At 44.6% G+C, this 20,109-nt stretch overlaps 1 protein-coding gene across 1 annotated transcript in view; it reads right to left on the bottom strand.

Annotated features, from left to right (window-relative positions):
- The window catches only part of il1rapl2 (interleukin 1 receptor accessory protein-like 2), a 79,600-nt gene extending 62,963 nt beyond the window's left edge, over window positions 1-16,637 (bottom strand). Inside the window, exons 1-3 of the mRNA XM_076143437.1 lie at window positions 16,545-16,637; window positions 4,773-4,959; window positions 4,528-4,681 (exon numbers count right to left, since the gene is read on the bottom strand). Coding sequence (XP_075999552.1) covers window positions 4,528-4,681; window positions 4,773-4,959; window positions 16,545-16,579 — 376 coding nt within the window. The 5' untranslated portion in view covers window positions 16,580-16,637. The remainder of the gene's footprint in view (window positions 1-4,527; window positions 4,682-4,772; window positions 4,960-16,544) is intronic.
- Window positions 16,638-20,109: the final 3,472 nt, after the last annotated feature.

Here is a 20,109-nt window from a genome sequence, read left to right as displayed (position 1 = left end):
TCTCTCTCTCTGTCACTTTCTGTCTCCTCACACACCACACACACACACACACACACACACACACACACACATAGTACTTTGCTAACACACACACATTTACTCGTGAAAGATGGATGATGTATTAAATGGACAAGAGTGGGAAGAGAGTGAGGGGAAAGAGACACACACACATACACACACACACAGATTATGTTTTATTGAACCAGCTTTACTTTAGAGGAGAAATACAATAAAATAAAACAGGACATGTCATAGTCTCATTAAATATCCTTATATTGTAATGTTTCCCATATAGAAACAATGTCAATCTGTATGTGAGTGAATCAAACACACACACACACACACACACACACACGCTGCTGCTTCATTCTGGTGATTTCAGAGGATTGTGGTGCGACTCTGAAGCTTATGCGATGTAGAAAACAGCCTGAACCATCCACGGCTAAATGATGATGAAATGCTGTGAGACAAATGGAACGGAAACTAAATCCAATTTGCCGACACATCACGCACAGTTGGTGAGTTTGAATAAGATCTGCTCATGTGTGTGTGTGTGTGAGTCAGTTGGCAGAGTTCCTAACAACGCGCTACACAAAGCGGCGAGCGTTTAACCTGGTCTGAGCAGGGCGGCTGACACATCCTGCTAATCCTTTACATCACATTTGCATGCAACCGCTTTATCCCTATGGCCTGAACCTCTCCGAGTCGAGCTCGCCAGAATACAACATGGAAATGAGAAAAGCAAATAAAACAGAAATGCATTTTGCAGTTTGAGTGACAGCTAAAGCTTAAATCTTTTGAGGCTGCCGATTGTTTATAAACAACAGGTGCAGCCAATTAAGCAGAGACACAGAGCTGAGACAGTCTGACAGCAGAGAGTGTCTGAAAACCAGATGTGCAGGACCAGAAGAAGTGTTTTGATTGACAGAATATACGTATATGTGTACGATGAATGATTCATCTTCTGCCCCCTGGTGGATATTTATTCATCTACTAAATCTGCTGCTGTCCACCGTGTTAGGATGGATTTGATTGGCTGTTCAACCTCAAGCATGATCCGGTGCTCCGATTGATTAGATACACAAGTTTCCCTGACCAGCTGAAGAGAATTATAGAGCGGTTCTGATGTCAGCGAGGGCCCCTTGTATGACCAATCACAATCAAGGACACAGTAATGTAAACACGTGTTGACTGCTGTGTACATTTACACATGTAGAGCAAGCATCAACATTATTCAGCATGTGGCATGATTACGTTTCAAACAACCAAATCAAACAACTGACTTGCTCTTCCTGTCCTCTTCCTATCAAGCAACAACAGCTGTCAACATGTTTCCTCTATATATTGGATTTTCTCTCTGTATTACTCATTCACACACAGACACACACATAAAGGATGCAGAGATACATCACGGCACTGCGCTCGTTTGTGAATGCTGACTGGTGGGCAGAGGGAACACACACACACACACACACACACACACACACAGAAAGGGTGCGGTAGGCAGCAGATTGCTGGTGCTCGGGGCTCGGGTCTGACTCGGGAGCTCTCCACTGTGGGACATGACGGATATAAAAACAAGATTACAGAGTTCAGCCTTACTGCTTTGCTGCTCTCAAGCTGCCTCGCCGCACAAACCGCGTTTAATAAAAAAGGTCTTTGACTTCCTCTCGCAATCTCCCGTTTGATCATTTCAGCAAAGAGCATTAATGCCTGTGATAAGGACGGACGTGAGGGGTCATGTGAGGTCAGCGCCACCTTTGTCTGCTCCTTGTAGTTTTGCTTCACAGTTTCACTTTTAATTTTTTGGGACGTTGCCCGACATTTTACTGAGGCAGGTTTATTCAAAGTGAAAGCAGGACGCATTAAAACATCCCACCGGACTTCTAACATCAGATCTCCTCTGTATATCCCTGGGATCAAAGTTAATGTTTGCTCCTGGACTTCTACTCTCGTCTGTTTAGCTCACTTCTTTATTAATCTTTCATGTCTCACATCTCTTCTTCCTCTCCTTGTATCTGTCCTTGCTTGCTACTCCTAGAAAACCTTGAATAACCTGAAACTGAACACCAACCATCTCCATTTACACCGTCTGACTTTGTCTCTCCCGCCCACTCAAATATCAATCCCTCACTCTCTCTCGCTCTCTTTCTCTCTCTCAATCAATAACCTCACTTGCATATGACCCAGGCATAATTGTGAATTATGATGTCACTTCTTCAAACCACAGCCCCCCTTCCGTTCTCTCGCCTCATGTCATATGGTCTCACCCGCTCAGCTTCCCACTCTGTCACTCTCGGGCAACAGTTGTTCCTTTATCCATCCATCTCTCACTTTGACTGTGAGTCTGCCATGGTGTGTGTGTGTGAGAGATAGAGCTGGACAAAGCAAGAGGAGGTCTGGCTGTGACCCGCGGTCCTGTTCTGTCTCAGTGGAGCAGTTTGCGCCTCCATTCATGAGCCTCTGACATGACGCCCGTGTGACCTCTGAAGTCACCTGGCTCAAGGTGGGAACGACTCTCAGAGGAGTAAAGCTGGTAGTTCCCTCACACCAACGACTCCAAACTGAAGAAGCCATTTGGATAAGTGTCGAGACATCTTTAAGTTCATTCTATTCCCTCTCTTCTATTCCACACAGGCCGTTTCTCACTTCTCTTCTTCACACTTCTCTATCCTCAGTGGGCTCATGTTCATAAATAAACTGATATTTCAGATTTTAGCACATTTGTGTTTCAGGCGTCGAGCCTTCAGGTAGCCAAGGGTGAGTTTAGATTTCAGCCTGGCCTGTGTGAGGAAGGTGAGCACCAGAGGACACACACTCACTCCAGCCTGTTTACAAAGAAGGAAAGGAGTTAAATAAGTTTCTCCAGCTCCATCTCAGAATATCCCCGGGCTACAGTGCACACAGAGCTTCATATATATGAGCCATTATCCTTACATTAGAGAGCGGACGCTTCCTTCAGGCGTGGAAGGTAATGAGAAGCTATACATAAAGTTGAAATAGTTAAGTTACATTAAACGGCTCGAAATGAAGCGCAGCGAGGGTGGCAGCTACAAAAATATCCTTCCCACAGCGAATTTCCCTTCGTTAAAAGGAAACTCTGGCTCTGTCTGCAGCACACATGAGTGTTATTATGAGTGTGTGTGTGTGTGTGTGTGTGTGTGTGTGTGCAGAAAGCTGATCTGCAGCATCTGTCTCCACGTATCACTTTAATCTCAGTTTAATGTTGAAGGCTGAGCGATAAAAACCTGCTGCCAAGAGACACAAACCTACGACGGGACCAAGGACGAAGTCGGCGAGCCAACGCCTGGCACAGAGCGGACGCCATCTCGATGTCTGGTTTCACTCCAATAGCCTCCCAGATCCAGAGCGAGAAGCTGTGACGTCAGCTTCATGTAACCTCTGAAGCCTGAGATGCCCCTAACTCAACTTTCACATACTGTATACACACATACTGTACATTCAGACACACACATACACACTCACAAACATTGGTGTGAGGTCATGAGCGTTGGCCCGGATGGAACTTGCCCAAAGCTGTGTGGACAAATGGAAAAAGAAAAGATGTAGACAGAAGGAAGAAAGGAAAAGAGCGAGAGAGAGAGAAAACCACAGTTTTCAACCTCAGTTCATTCACCTTGCACATCACTGTACAGTCTGAACCCGTATGCTGTTTCTCCTCCTGCAGCCGAGCGTCTAAAGGAGCCTAAAGGCTGAAAACCACTCGTAGAGACGAATAACTGCACGTCTGAACAAACACACTCTCCCTCACACACACACACACACACACACACCTCTCTGCTCATCATGACGCAGCATGTTAGGTCGGAGAGTAAAGCCTGTGTGGGTTTTCTACAAAAGTGTGTAAAGAGACAGGGTCTGTGTTTTCAACAACGCACACACACACTCTGGGCACAAATACTCTTCCACTGCAAGTCAAACAAACCGATTACAAATAATCCAAACCATGGGGCTGGAACCTAAACTCCTGGATGATTCTGCAGACACAGCGTTGAACAGATATCCTTGGTTTAGTTCAGGCCACAAACTGACTTAATGTCCTCCGATGTCAAACTCAAACATCTCCTCCGCTGCTCCGCAGGATGTTTGTGTAAAGCGTAGAAAATAGCGAACACAAAACAATCAGATATGAGTGTGTGAGGCGAGGGGCCGCGCTAAATGCAGAGCTCAGTCGTTTGGGAGCAGATTTGCACGACGCATCGGAGGAAACCTTAAAAGTGCTGCGTGTTGGTGCTGATGAATGATGTATTGCTGAGCGCGGGAATCTGTCAACATAATGGATGCTGCCGACTCGCCCAAGAGATCAGTTTGGTTTTAAAAGCAGGCGGAGACGGACACGTTTCTTTAAGATGGTAACGGCGGCTTGTTAAAATCGAAAATGCAAATAGAACTGGCTAATTCTGCAATGATGATAAATTGAAATGGAATATCTTCTGGAATGCGTCTTAGTCTCCGTTTGGCAATCTGAGATGCACGTGTTGGCGTTCGCTCACGTCTTTGTCCTACCTGTGACTTTGAGCTGGGTGGTCCTTCGCACCAGCCTGGACCCGTACTGCAGCTCACAGGTGTAGTTCCCTCCGTCGCCCTCCTCCACCTCGGGGATCCAGATGTGTGTGGAGTTGACGGCGATGGAGCTCCTCCATTCCACCCGCTCGCACTCCTGAGCAGAAACACACACACACACCATACATTAGACGCTGTAGATGCAGTCAAAGAACGTGTTGGTGTGTGTGTGTGTGTGTGTCTCGTACCTTATACCAGGTCATGAGCGGCTGCTTGTACGGCGCCATGTAGTCTCCTATATCGGGGCAGCTGATCATCTTGCTCCGCGTGATCTCGGCCTTCTCCAGGTGTCGGATTCTGCTGCTGAAACATCTGCCCTCGTCGCTCTCCTCCACCGTCATGGACATGGACACCTTCATGCAGTACGTGGAGTTCCTGGTGACGGACACAAAGGACACAACGACAACACAACGCAGACGGATTTATAATCACTTTTGATCTTATCAGCTGGATTCCTTTTGGAGATCGATGAAGCGAAAGTTTGTGTGAAACCGTTTTGGTGTTTGTAAGTCTTTGTAGCTGATGTGTGTATTTTAGTGAAATTACAGCCCCCGGGACATCTCGGTGCTTCATTGACTACACTGAAACGATCGGTATTCAGGCTGAAATTACAGGTTGTGTGAGCTCAGACACAAACACACACACACACACACACACACACACCTACACACACACAGACACATAACGGCACACATCCTGGAATGTCATTTCATAACAAGAAAAATGCATTCAGCTCAAGTAAAGACACCATTTTTAGGAGATACAAAGAAAATACATAACACCTTCGTAATCATTTTATGCTCAACAACGGCTTTTGTTAAAGTTTTAGTTTGTTATTCTTTGTTTTAGTTTGAAACTTTACTCTGTTGTCATGGTGGCTCTGTGTTCAGAAGGAAATATAATGGTTTTGCGATAAATGTTTCATATCAGTCATTTTTATGTTCAATTTCAGTGTAATTAGTTTCCACAACTTTCACACTTTGAGCTTTTATTGTGGAGTGCAGCAGTAAGTGTTACATTTCATTCACAGAACTTTTAAATGCACACAAACTGGCAGGTGGAATGGGTCCAGAATTAATCAGCGGCTTATAAAAAGCTCAGAACAGCAGAGTGTCAAGTTTGTCACCACGACAACGATGACGATGATGAAGTTAATACGCTTGAAACAGACGTAACTCTAAATCTCTGATGACAGCATGACGTCGCCGTGTTGACTTTCATTAAAGGCGAGTGACGGCCGCGTGACGCGATTAGAAAAGAGAGCATTAAAAAAATTGTAAGTGTGTTATGTTATTTCTAGGAAACAGGGAATTGAAAATAACGTTTGTTAACATCAAACAAACCTCATAGTGTGTGTGTGTGTGTGTGTGTGTGTGTGTGACTGTCTGTCCTCGACTGTCAGATAGTGAAAAGTGTGTGATGCAACACGTTTTCATCATCATTTTGTATTTTAAGTCTTTCAATCTGCTGAAGGTGAGTCTTAACTGTATGTGTGTGTGTGTGTGTGTGTGTGTGTGTGTGTTTACCTACAAACACCCTTCACGTCAGATACAAAAGATCACATTGATCTCACACACACACACAAATGTCCCTTAAACACAACTCTTCATCTAAGTGGATCTAAACCGCTTATCCCGGCAATGTTTTCTCTCTGTGTGTGTGTGTGTGTGTGTGTGTGTGTGTGTGTGCGTGTGTGTGTGTGTGTATGTGTGTGTATCTCCTTAGTCACTGCCCTAACCTAGAGCCCAGAGTAATGACGTTGGGGCCTGAAAAGCCTTTTATCCATCCATCCAGCATCTCTCTTCATCATCAATCCATCTGCAGCACGCAGCTTCTCGTTTTCTCCTCTGGTGCTTCAGTAACCTTCTACCGTCTCTCTCTCTCTCTCTCTCTCTCACACACACACACACACACACACACAACATCAATCCAACGCAGAGTGATGCATTTAAATCCTTTATTTCTATATAAAGGACAGATATCTGGTGTAGTGGAACCTCAGATTGTTTGAGGTTTTGTGTTTAAGTGTAAGAGAAACATTTTTCTCCACAGTGTCAAATAAATGGAAACTGAAGCGACAGTTTTTCACACCAGCGAGCAAAACATATCGAGTGGAAGCTGGTGTGCTCTGTGCTCCACAGTGCAGTGGCTGAGCTGTTGGGGTCACTTATGAAACATTTGCTGCCATGTGAAGTGAAAAACAAACAACTCACTGGAATAAAAGGCAGCATTTAACCAAAAACATCTCAGAAAGTCAAATGACAAAGCTTCTAATGAAGTGTGGTTCTACAGCAATGATGTCATCTACGCCGGCACAGCTTTGCTTTTTGTCCCAACCTCAGACGTCAACAACAACATCAGAGGTGAAACACTCAACGGCACAGACGATGATGAAGTCTAAGCACATAGGGTGTAACGTGTTCTATGTTACATGTTCCTCTTCAGTTACTGTAGATCACAATGCAAATATGGCGCCAGGGAAACCTTGGTCTCCTGCTGTGCAACCGGTACACATGCGATTCATGAGCTGTGTGTGTGTGTGTGTGTGTGTGTGTGTGTGTGCGTGCGTGGGCGTGCATATTCATCAACATTTACACTAAAGGCATCAGGTGGTAAATCGTCCCTGAAGTAAAAGAGGTATTTAATGACTTTATGCTGTATTCTAATGACAACAAGGCTCTGTGTGTGGAACATAACAGGAGGTAATTTGATATGGAACGTTTGATATTGAACCATCATTTTTAAAAGAAGCAAGATACCACACACCTCTAATTACAACGTTTACAAAATGAGCCTAACATAAACATCCAGTGAGACAAACCTGTGTGTGTTGAGCCGCTCTTAATACTTGAGTTTCAATTCATCCTTTATGTTCTGAATATGTTGACGTCAACATAGAGACAACAAAATGGCCCATTTTCACTCAGCGTGCACAGTGGAGAGAGCAGAGAAATGGCTCAGCGGTCTCTAAATAGCTCCCTATGTTTGTTTAGAATGCTCTGGTGTGTGTATACGTACATGCACGCAGCCTTCAGACTCACACAGGGATGTCATTTTGTAATATTGGCCCGTGAGAGTAAAATGAAGCCCTGGTAAATGCAGAAGCTGTTTGTGAAGCGTGTCAGCGCTGATGGAGGCTCCTAATGTGAGTAAGTGCAAACAGTGGGAGGACTTTAACATGGCGGAGGAGTCACTTAGGAGAAAACGGCTGTAAGACGGCGAGGCAGGAGTAAAGATCTCCAAAGGCTGAATAACAGGGAGTTAATCGAGTGCTGCAGATTAGACTGCGCGGGGATGATGTTTGTGGTTTATCTTCATCTCATTAGAGATGTGTTCGCACTTCATCGCCTCGGGTTATTTCGTTCCCACCAGACGTGCGCGCTGCGAGCCAACAAAACAGCATTAATGGATGGAGCAGATCTCCCTGTCAGGATCGCTGATGGGACACATGGCCGCATCACACACGCACACACACGGCCACATCACACGGCCACATAACACACACACACCCACACACACACACCCACACACACACACACAGACACAGACACACACGGCCACATCACACACTCACACACGCATGGCCGCATCACACACACACACACACACACACTCAGACACACACACACACACGGCCGCATCACACATACACACACACAGATGCATTATCAGTGTATATGTGTGTGCTTGTGTCTATGTGGTGTTTTGTGATAAAGTCTAACTCTTGACTTGCATTTGAGCAAACCTATAAATAAAATAGTGAAACTAAAAAATGGTCCTGTTTGGATGCAACATGGATTTACTGTATCATTTATTCATATAACATAAGAATTGTTCCTCTTTTAAAAAGCAAAAAAAGTTTTTATTTTCTCACAATGTTTCCCAAAAATAAATAAAATGTCTCAATCCAGCGACCACAAGCGTTCAAACTGTTTACGCCAGGATTTCACTCGCTGTGTTTACAGGAAATGAGGTCATCTCCTGGTAATGAAAGATGAACGACAACGTCTAAAAGCACAAAGTGAAGAGAGATTTACCGTTCGATTTCCCTGTGGATTTCCTGTTCTTTATTGCCGCCCCTGTTTCTGCCCGATTTTAATATTCAAAATGAGCACCAAAGAAAAAAACCATCATATCAATATTGAGTCCTAACTTTGTTTTTATGACTACACCTTCTACTAAATGAGATGGGACGGCAGTATATCTGCTCCACAGTCTCTTCCACTGTGCCATAAAGCAAGGCAGCCGTACCCAGGCACTCTCTGGATGCCCGCTGGAGTGCAGATTTTACTGCCATGTTTACGCCTTTTGCATTTGGAGCCGGGGCAGACACCCAAAAAGACAAATTCCAATTACCTGAAATGCAAAATGAGCCATAAATTAATCTCCAAATCTAATTGTAATCCATCCTATCCTCCGCATCTATAAATCAAGCGCCCCCTCCTTGCAATTACCCTCCTATGATCAGGGCAGGCTGCTGCAGGGTGCGCTGAATTATAGCGCTAATAGAGGAGGATGTATGCTGGCCAGCAGGCAACGTGTTTATACCTGGATGGAGAGGCAGATTAATTTGACTATCAATCTAACTAACTGGCAGAGAGCGAGAGAGAGAGAGAGACAGAGCAAGAGAGATAGAGAGAGGGCCCACACACACCTGTGTATGCTGAGACATTCACACACACACAGACACACACACACAAACACAAATTCCATCTACCTGGCAAACTAAAATAAATGCTTGCACTGGGGGCAAATTGATGGATTCATTGGTTACAAAGATCAATACCGAATATTTTGTTTATTAGAATTGTTTCTCTTTAGGTCAGTTTATTAATAGAACACGGCACATGTTGTCCTCCTCTGCCTCTTATGAGTACACTCCTACTTTTGTCATGATACCAGAAGCAAAGCCAACATTTTAGTTCAAGTCCTTACGCATGTGTGTCTGTGCTACACATGTAAGTAACTGCGCTCTCTTCCACTTAAGGACACGCGTGTTGCTCTGCAGTAAAGGGCAGATGTGTATGCACCAGTGTGTGTGTGTGTGTGCTGTGCAGAGGCGGTGTGCTAATGTGCTTTTCTGTGTGAGGTCAAATGTGTCGCAGGTTAAGTTCTGAAGAAGCAGCAACCTGTGAAGTGCAGATCGATAAGTGTCACTACTGATAAGCAATGACCTTGCTTTTGTCTCTGTGGACACACTTTATGGCAGAAATGTCATGGGTTTGTGTGATTGAATTACAGACATGACACACTTTGTCAATCTATCTCTTCCTGCAGAGTAACCTGACAACATGGGGCAGCGAACAGAAACACAATTAAATGTGATATCCAGAGACACAAGCACATAGATTTGGATTTTACAGCACAGAATTTGATTTTAGAAGCAGTCTGAAAACACTAAAGCACTAAAGCCTAGATCTTAATTGCACACAAAGTGGTGCAAGTGTGCATGTAAACATACTCAATGATAAACACGGATGCATACTTCCAGTTCCATGTCAGACGAGAAGCTGAGACATTGTGATTCTTATTGTCATTCTATAGCTCCGACTGCAGCTCCAGCTCAGTTTAGAAGAGAAACGACCTCATTCACAATCTGACACTGGTTACATCACGCTGCAAACTTCACCGCCAGGAACCCGGTCTGTAAATAGCAAAGTGTTACATTCGCCCCCAAATGTTGACACCCATTAATATATGGTGAGAAACGATGATACAATAACCTGGCTTAAGAAGAGGTAGCGAACGTTCTCCGATGATGACTACTAATGCCAAGAACTCCTATATGAATGTATGCTATTTAAAGATCAGTATATCTATATCATACTTTGAAATGTGTACAAATACAGAGTAGCGTCTTCCTTAGGGACGCTTGGAACAGGAGTCCTGCATGTTGCGGGGATCAAACTGACAACCTTTGGAGTTACAGAGCCGTTTTAGGAGCCATTAGACCATCCTGCAGCACAGATTGCTCGTTTTATCCGCTCCTCCTCCTCCTCCTCCTTTGCTCCCTATCTCCCCCACATCAGCTCAGCGTGTCACAGGAACTTGAAAAGCCCTCAAACATCAAAGCCGTAGCCTATTTTCTATTTTCTTTTCTTTTTTTTCAAAAGACTGGCAAGGGTGGCATGTCCTGGCACGTGCCCGGCCCAACCTGGCAATGGAGTGGACGCCATGGCTGCCAAGTCATAGATGGACTGCCAAAGGAGCTCACAATGACCGCTCTCTCCTCTTTCCCCCCTCCCCTCCGCTCTCTTCCTCTCCTCTGTTTTATTTTTACTCTCATTATCTATTTCTCTACGACTTCGTTTTCTCTTCACGTCTTTGTCTCTTCATCTCGCCACTGGCCGCATTCCTCTCCTGCTCCGAGGCTGCTAATCACACGGGGAGAAAGGTTAAACATTTGGCTGGCATCGGAAAAAAAACACTACTGTGAAGAGTGTGTGTGTGCGTGTGCGTGTGTGTTTCTTGTGTATCCTGTGTGTCGAGAGGAGATTTATCCTCTAAAGTAAAGAGAGACAGGTGGTTGGGTTTAGGAGAGATACCACGGGGGAATGGATGAGCACGAGTGGAGCAGGACACAGATAGGAAATGTGAGTTCAGCCTTTTTATTTGACTTAATCAGCAATTGCAAATAAGCGAAATTGAGATGGAATAATGGCGGTGAAACGCATCGCTGAGGGACAACGGTGGTCACCGGGCCACAGATTCGCTCGTACCTCTTCTCCACCAATGAGCTGCAGGTACTCAGGTTGACTTTCCTCAGGCAATCAGGGTCCCTCTTGCAATCCTTGGACTTGCTTTTTGCGAAGTCTCCAACTCGTCTCAAATCTCCTGACTGCGCTTTACTGCCAGGAGTGTGTTGGTGTCTTCGACGGCCCACTGAGGCAAATGTTGCTCCTAGCCACTGCTGGGTTCAAGCAAACTACTGGTGTCTTCTGGCTCATGCTGTCACGGTTCCTTTACGCCAGACCACAAAGTTATCAGCGCATTGGTTTTTTGCGGCGGAAAAACAAATTTGGTTCCCGCATAGCTGCCAGCTACCAACTCGGTAAGCAAACCATTCATCAGGCAGAGTTAGTCAGCCATCAATCCAGGTAATTAGTCCGCCAAACAGTCATCCAAAGAGCAAACTGGCTATCAATCAGCCTGTGATCCCTGCCAACAACCAAGCTGCAAGCCCACCAGCTAAGCCAATCGTGTTAGAGGACATCACCAAGTGAAACAACCACACGCTGACCTAATCAGCTCGTTCATTCATAGAAGACCTCCAACCTGCCAGCCAGGAGAAGACTTAGAACGTCTTATTTCACTCCGTCTCACTACCACGTTCACTATCTGACACTTTTATGCTGTGCTCACTGAGTCTGTGTCTATCACTGTCATCTCTCTCACTCATCTTCTTCTGCCTGCATGTTGTCTGTTCCTCAGAGTCGATGGAGTGTTTGGGAGTGGAGGTGTGGTAGAATCTCTCAATCTCTCTCTCTGTCTCAGAATGATACAACCTCAAAAGTAAACGGAGACCTCTCACTGTGTATCAATTTCTTTCTACAGCGGCGTGTGTGTGTGTGTGTGTGTGTGTGTAGGTGTTTGTTTTGCCGGTGTCATAATCATACGGGGTGTATAGAGGGTCTCGGACAGTCCCAGCATGCCCTCTCGCCTGACTGAGGTCTTTATACCTGCAGAGAAAATGGGTTTTTGCTGCTCTCCTCTCTTCCTCTCACCTCCCTTCTTCTCCCGTTTCTCTATCTCTATTTTCCCCTCTATCTCTCGGCACAACCCAAACTTTCATCAGCCTCCCCCCCTCGTTTCTTCCCTCGTTCCATCCTCGCTCTTTCAGCATTGCCTTGAATTTAATTACTTTCTCCTTGACTCTCTCTTTACCCTCTTCTCCTCCTCTATCTCATTTTCTGGCTGTTCCGCTCCCACCCACCTTCCTTCATTCTCTCAATGAGAATACCGCGCTTTACCTTTAACGCTGGATCACCTTCGGTTTTGGAACATTTTCTTCAACTCGTCACACACCACACATTGAGGCTACGCAGATTAGCAGGTATAAGGCTCGTCTCCATATGATGGCTTTGTCTAAACACACATTAACTCAAAAATAAGATGTTCAACATTCTTAAATGACCTTTGTTAGTTATATTTCATTTGGATATCAATCTAGCTAACATTTCAAATTCGACCTTTGTTTACACTCGATAAAACACACTGAGAAGCACAAGTGTGTGTGCTTAACATAAACAAAAAGAGAGAATTTATAACAATAAGTACACAGAAATGATGGTAGTGTGACAAAACAAAATCTGGAGTTTAAAAAATGAGGAGAGAGGAAGTAAATGCATAAAAACAGGGACAAACATTATCTTGCTCTCAGGCCAGGACGATAAAGCCGTTTGAAAGTATTAGGGACTATTATTAATTTAAATATTTACGCCTGAGGATGTCTGTGTTGGTTATTAAATTAAATTACAAAAGAGACCTAAAATAAAATCTAAAATCTCCAATGTCCTTGAAAGAAAAAGATCAGTCCTGAAGTCTGAAGCTAACATGGAAAAAGAAAGAAGAACAATTCCAGAAGTGAAGGAAACCTATGAATACTTTCAGTTTAAATGCATTTTGAACTGTTGGGGTTACAGGTGATGAAGCCTCGCTCGCACCATGGAAGGAACCGATGGAACACCCACATAAGTAGAGCAGTTGATGCTTCCAGCTTGCTAGATATACATAGAACAAAATCTGGGACTCAATCTGCAGGAAGTCAGAATGCATCCAGGGAAAATCCAAGGAAAAACACATCAGAGTGAGGACGGCCTGTTTGATTGTGATCTTTAGGAAGTGCTGTGCAAAAAACAGCGCAGCAGTGAGCACTCAGCATTAAAGATGGAGATAAAACTTTGACAAAAGGATATTCAGGCTCCCAATTTAAGTTAAAGCTTAGAGAGAAGCAGCAGAGGACAGAGAAGTAACAAAGTGACAAAAGACTAAAAGACTAAAGGAAAGAAGTGGAGAGAATCCATAGAAACATTGTCATTTTCCCCTTGACCCTCTCTGTCACGGCTTGTTAATTCACTAGAGACGATACAGACATTTCATCACACACATATCTATCACCGCTGACAAGCATGAGGCGTGGATAGATGAGTGGATGAATGGATGGATTGGTGAGCGCAGCCAGTGTGAGATGTATGGATGGGTGGGCAGGGAAACGGATGAGTGAGCGCACGCACGGCAGGAGAGGAAGACGGAGGAACGCTGAGAGATCTGAGAAACAGCAACTTCCTGAGCAAACACGAGCTTCTGAGTCACTATAACCCATTTCAAATGCAACTTCACATTCCCGAAAATTAAAAGCTGAGGAGGAGGGATTGAATTTAGCACACTTATAAATGGCAGCAACCACAAAAATAAATGGCAAACACTGTGGATATAATTAAAACAAAACAGAAAATAATAGTACATATGAACTACGGTAATTAAAGCTCCTTCATAAAGCTGCTCTGACATTAATTAGTGCACCAGCGTCTCATTAGTGACACACTGTCATAAGGCCAAAAGGTAAAAGCCAATGAGAACCAGCCGCTAATGAACTGTTGCGTATGAGGGAGCCACACACACGATGCTGCTTTCTCCTGTGTCACAGCAACATGGACGTGTGAGGAAGTATGTGTGTGTGTGTAAGAGAGCGAGAGAGAGCGAGAGAGAGAGAGAGAGAGATCGGAATGTGTGAGGGATCAGATCCAACTGTCCATTTAAATAAAGTGCATAATCGACTGTGTGGGCTTATCAACATACATAGATTTAATACCGCTACAGTCAGACTGGAACTGATTTTGATTTAAACCCAACATGCAAATGAGGTAATATCCAAGTCACGCCTATTAAAGGTTAAGGGAGGTCACAGGCTTTAAGGAGTAGGGTTAGACATGGCGGCGTGGCAGCGTTTCCCCTTCACGGCCGGTTAAATGTGGTTTCCTAGATTACCTACAGATTCTTTCACCTCGTTTTCCACATTTTTACTGCAGTCACTTGTGCCTCCCTGTACATTTTTTAGCTACAAGCATTTAGGAACAGGATATAGTTGGTACATCCCCTCTACAGTCGAAGGTGCTGGGCTTGTGTATGTGTGTGTGTGTGTGTGTGTGTTAATAAGAGACCCTGAGACAATGACAGACACCAAGCCCTAATTAGGTTGTCATGCTGAGAGAGAGAAGAACGGCAGAGAGAGAGGGAGAGGGAGAAATGAGAGAGGGAAGGAGAGAGAGAGAGAGAGAGCTTATTAAGGAGGAAAGGTGTCAAGCTCTGGCAGCCAGGAAAAGGAGGTGGCAGAAGAGCAGAGGAGGAGGAGGAGGAGGAGGGAGAGGATGATAGGATGATGAAGGTGGAGAGGGAGTCGGAGGCAGCCGCGGAGAAACGGGTGGCAGAGAGAAAGTGAGGAGGGAAGAGGAGAAGCTGAGGAGAGAAAATGGAGGCAGATGGTGAGATGAAGAGGGAGAAGATTAGGTGTGGGAGTGAGAAGATGATGTAGGTAGAAAAGGGGGGAAAAAAGATGCAGAGGAAAAAGACGGAGAGGAAGAAGACGGCAACGGCGAAGCAATCAGATGTGGAGGAGGAAGACAAACAGGATCAGGGGAGGTGAGAAGTGATTTACAGAGGAACACAGGAAGAGGGCGCTGTTTCCCCAGAACAAAATAAAACGTTTTGATATAAAGAACGTGTTCATCCTCATTAATGACCCAATAGACATGAACTTTGTACTCAAGAGCTAGCCGTCTTGGTGATGGGGGTTGTGCTCCTGATGTTTTCCTGCCATCGTCAGGGCAACATGAAGTGGTTTCTATGGACCCTTTAATGATTATTGATTACAGGCCAATTGTTTTGTGTGGACTTACAAAAGGACATATTTTGTATATATTTTGTTGACACACACACATTGAGGAAGAGCTCCCTTAAGGAGCACACACACACACACACTGTAGAACTCAGGCCAAATTCTTCCCAGCAGCCACATTGTAAATATTCAATGTATTAAACTTGGCACTCTTCACACGCCTGCCATGGTGCAGACACGCCAGCACGCAATATGGATACAGAGAGCAGTTTGGAACGCACCCCTTTTCTGCAGAAACATTGTGCAGCCTTTTCTAACACATGCAGCACGAAAATGTTCAGAGAGAAGACTCAGGGTTAGAAATGAGTCCAAACTGGTTCCTATGTGGATGAGTTCAGCGATACAGAAGAAGCGCCAGAGGCTCTGCTGCAGGTCACAGCTGCTTCCATGCATGGTGTTTGTGTGCTAATAACATGTGAGTGTGTGTGTGTGTTGAGTCTTTGAAGCTGACTGCTGTGTCTGACTTCAAAATAAAGTTTTCTTTGTTGTTCTTTGCCCAGGAGCTTTCCAGAGGAGGTTAACAGGATCTGCTTCATGAGATGAGATGAGACGGGATGTTCTCCTGATTTAGACAAGAATGCATCAGGAGCATTTTGATTTTGCTTATCACAACCTAAAAACTGTATTACGTGCATTCTGGAGTCAAATTACCAAGAACAATATGTTGTTTTGAGGGAGAAAATCGAGTGTGAAATGTCTTTTCTGTTCCATGAGTTCAGCTTCCATCCCCCCAAGACAAAACACAAAGAAAGTAAGAATCTCAAACTGAAAATATAATTAGTTTTCTTCCATAATCACATTGTGATAATTGTGTGATCTACTGCACTGATTGGACGGCCCTGCTTCAAGCCATTGTGCTTCCCAGAATCCCCCTCTTCATCATAATAAACTTCTTGTTTACAATTGTGTTCTTTCACATTCCCAAAGAAACAATCTGAGTCTACTTAGTAACCATGGGTTGCACCACACACACCATGATATGACTAAAATGCTGGACATTCAGTCTGTAACACACACACACACACACACACACACACACATACACACACACACAAAGACAGCTCACCTCAGCACACACGTGTAGAATCCGTTGTCTTCCATTTCGGCAGATCTGAACCAGATGGAGTCGTCTTCTTTACTCAGTCTGTGGCCTGAGAAGATGATGGGCTCCTAGAGGACACATGACAAAGACAATGGTAGATTATGACAAACACCTGCACATACAAACACACATGTTCCATTTACATATGAAGACCCAGAGACGTCTTTTCCATGGTCCAGGTCTACTATCCCTTCATTGCTTCCTTCCCTCACGTCCTACCTTCCTCTCTACCTTCCTTCCCGTTCCACTGATCTGAATCAAGCCTCATTCTAAACACGCTCCTACCTCAGCATCTCCCTTGTTCTTGTACCAGATGAGCCGCAGCTTGGCGTTGGTTGCCATGGTGTAGTTGGTCCTGATGTAGCTGTAGAACAAGGCACATTTGACCCGGACAGGCTCCCCGGCCAGAACATGGTACTCCTTCAAATCCACCGACCAGTCAATGCATCCGTCCACTGCAGGAGAGGAGAGAGAGAAAAGAGGTTAAGAATATGGTGGTGGATGTAGAGCGTGTATAAGGAGATTAAACAATACACACGCTTCAAATACAACTCAGCTTTTAACTGCAGAGAGGAAGAAAAGCGAGCGGAAGAGAATGAGCCTTAAAATGCACATAGATCAGGACATAAAACAGAAACAGTCATCAAAAAGACTTTTATAAAACTTCCATACAGTGAAAACAATGCTTGATAGGGAGAGAGACAGAGAGAGAGAGAGAGAGAGAGAGAGAGAGAGAGAGAGAAGAGAGACAGAGAAGAGAGAGACAGTGAGAGATTTGTTTTTATCTCTTTACGTTCGCAATATCATCCTTTGCCTTTGTTGCAATATAAAAGATTGAATTTAAAATCAAGAACAGATGCATGCCTCTGTTTGTGTGTGTGTGTGTGTGTGTGTGGGAGGACAGGGAGCAGAGAGATTAAAAGAGATACATAAGGAAAATCTCATATTTTATAAATGTCAAAGCCATGAAAAGAGGAAGAAGCAGAAATTCTAAGCGTGGGAGTTTGCAATTTAGAGAGGAAAGTGGGCCATCATGCAAGAAACAAAGGAAGAGAGAGAGAGAGAGAGAGAGAGAGAGAGAGAGAGAGAGAGAGAGAGAGAGAGAGAATCTATATCACCGTTAGAAACAAATATTTGTCTTTTCCTTTGTTTGTCTTCTGAGGCTGAAAAACAGCAGCGACAGCTTGAAGAGCAGAGGAGATGAAACTGTGTGAGTGTCTCAGAGAAATGAAGGATACAAACCCAAAAAACAAACAGAGGTACGGGACAAAACAAAGAACGAGAGGAAGAGCAGAGCGGTGATGTCCTGGGGTAGAGGGGGGAGGAGGGAGGGGAGAGGGGGCGAGCGGGTCAAGCGGAACGAACAGACAACAAGTGGGGAGAGGACAGACGTGGAGGTCAACATGACAATATGACAAGGAGATCTCCCCTCCTCTCTCCTCTCTCTCTCTCCTCTCTCTCTCCCTCTCTCCCCCCTCAGCTTCCACTCTCATTATTTTCCTCTCACTGACATGTTTTTTTGTTTTTCCAGGAAGTGGTGAGTCAGATCATAAAGCGTCCACACTGTCTGGATGGATTGCGACCCGTTTGGGACTCCTCAATGTTTAGGTCTCCACTCCTGTCTCACATACCAAAGATGTGAGACAGACAGCACTTGTAAATCATTGACTTCGATACAGAAACCACAAACGGACCAGCTGCAGTGTGAATCCAGGTCAGAACCAATCCAGATTTGGGTTACGTTTTGTCTGAATGGGTTCAAAGTAATCCTCCTTTGATCTGGTTTGGGTCCATTCGTGTGTGTGATCTGGAAAACATCACGGCAATATCTGTTCTGCTATCTGTGTGTGTGTGTGTGTGTGTGTGTGTGTGTGTGTGTGTGTGTGTGTGTGTGTGTGTGAATTATATCTTGCTTGATTTGTGTCGAGTTGCCTCCAAACATTTGCATCATTTTATTTGCATGAATTAGCGGTGCAAATGTACAGCCCCATACTGGAGTCTTTACACGTAGATTTAGTGACGTATATAAAGTTTATAGTTAAGTCAGGAGAGATTTAATACTGAGGCAGTGAAGGAATACACACACACACGCAAAGGCACATTTACACATTCACTGCACACACACTCACTCATATACATAAGTTAGTACTCATCCTCATCCCTCACACACTCTGTCCCTCACACACACATGTACATTCACACACACACACACACACACACACACAATTTAATGGCAGCAATTTAATAAAATACAACCTCGTTTGATATTGAGGCGACCAGTGATAAACAGTCACTGAAGGTGTGTATGAACTTGCGTTTGCATGTGTGGTATGGTAATAAGGTAGATATTGTGTGTGTGTGTGTGCGTGTGTATATGCGTGCGTGTGAGTGTGTGTGTGAAAAAAGGTAAGTAATGAAATGACGGCACGACTTGGTGGTTGTGAATTAATGAGCTGACACAAAGTGAAAGTGTGCATTCGGGCCATTCAACACAGAGCCTTACACACACACACAAACACACACACAAACACACACACACACACACACACACACAGGCCAAATCTAGCTGCAGCTCATCATAAAAGCAAATTCCCAATAATTCATTCATCGTGGCTTCTACACCTGCATGTGTGTTAATCTGTTTATGTGTGTGGGTGTGTGTGTGTGTATGAGTGAGTGTGGGAGAGTGTGGCTGCGTGTGTGTGTGTGTGTGTGTGTCTCTAGACATATTAATTGCATAGGCGAGGTGTTAGCATATGCAGATACATCATTCCCGTCAGCTCTATCTGCATATGGACGCTCCCTCATGGCAGAGAGAAAATAACCTGGGGCAAATCGCAAAGTTTCAGAGTCTGAAGAAGTGCAGAAGGCGCACACACACACACACAACACACACACAGAAACACACACACCAACTCATATATTGGCCAGGTTGAAATGTGTCCCCAAAAACTATGAAATGAACTAAATACAATAAACTGAGAGGGAAATCATGATTTAAACTCTAATTTCACAAAAAAAAAAGCAGCCAGCAAAATACCTCCACCAAGACCGAGTTGTCCTCCACTCTCAATGATGAAATTACTTTAACAGGTTATTGATTAGGCGGTTGTTTATACAGACGAAGATGATGAGTGTGATGGTGGATGGTAGACATTGATAGTGGGCGGTGATGGTGGTTGGTGATGGTGGGGGGGATGTGCGGTGGACTGTGTGTGTGATTTGGTTTGTGCAGAGTGAAGCATTTTTAGCTCAGCCTGTCACTCACACACACACACACACACACACACACACAAAGCCCCTCAGAGCCTCCAGCCTGTCTGCACGCCTCCCACAATCCACTGCAATACCCCTACAGCTGCTGCCATCATAATAGTTTGACCTGACCAACCCACACACACACACACACAAACACACACACACACACACACACACACAAGTAGTAATGATCCTGACACACACACACACACACACACACACATTGACAAACAGGTACGCACATACGCTCACACAGAGGGATGGATTTAGA

Source organism: Genypterus blacodes, unplaced genomic scaffold, assembly GCF_046128005.1.
Source record: "Genypterus blacodes isolate CSIRO-AG114 ecotype Tasmania unplaced genomic scaffold, CSIRO-AGI_Gbla_v1 ptg000024l_1, whole genome shotgun sequence".
NCBI classification, from domain to species: Eukaryota; Metazoa; Chordata; class Actinopteri; order Ophidiiformes; family Ophidiidae; genus Genypterus; species Genypterus blacodes.
The sequence above is the reverse complement of the archived record's forward strand: the minus strand, read 5'-3'. Positions and strand labels throughout refer to the sequence as shown.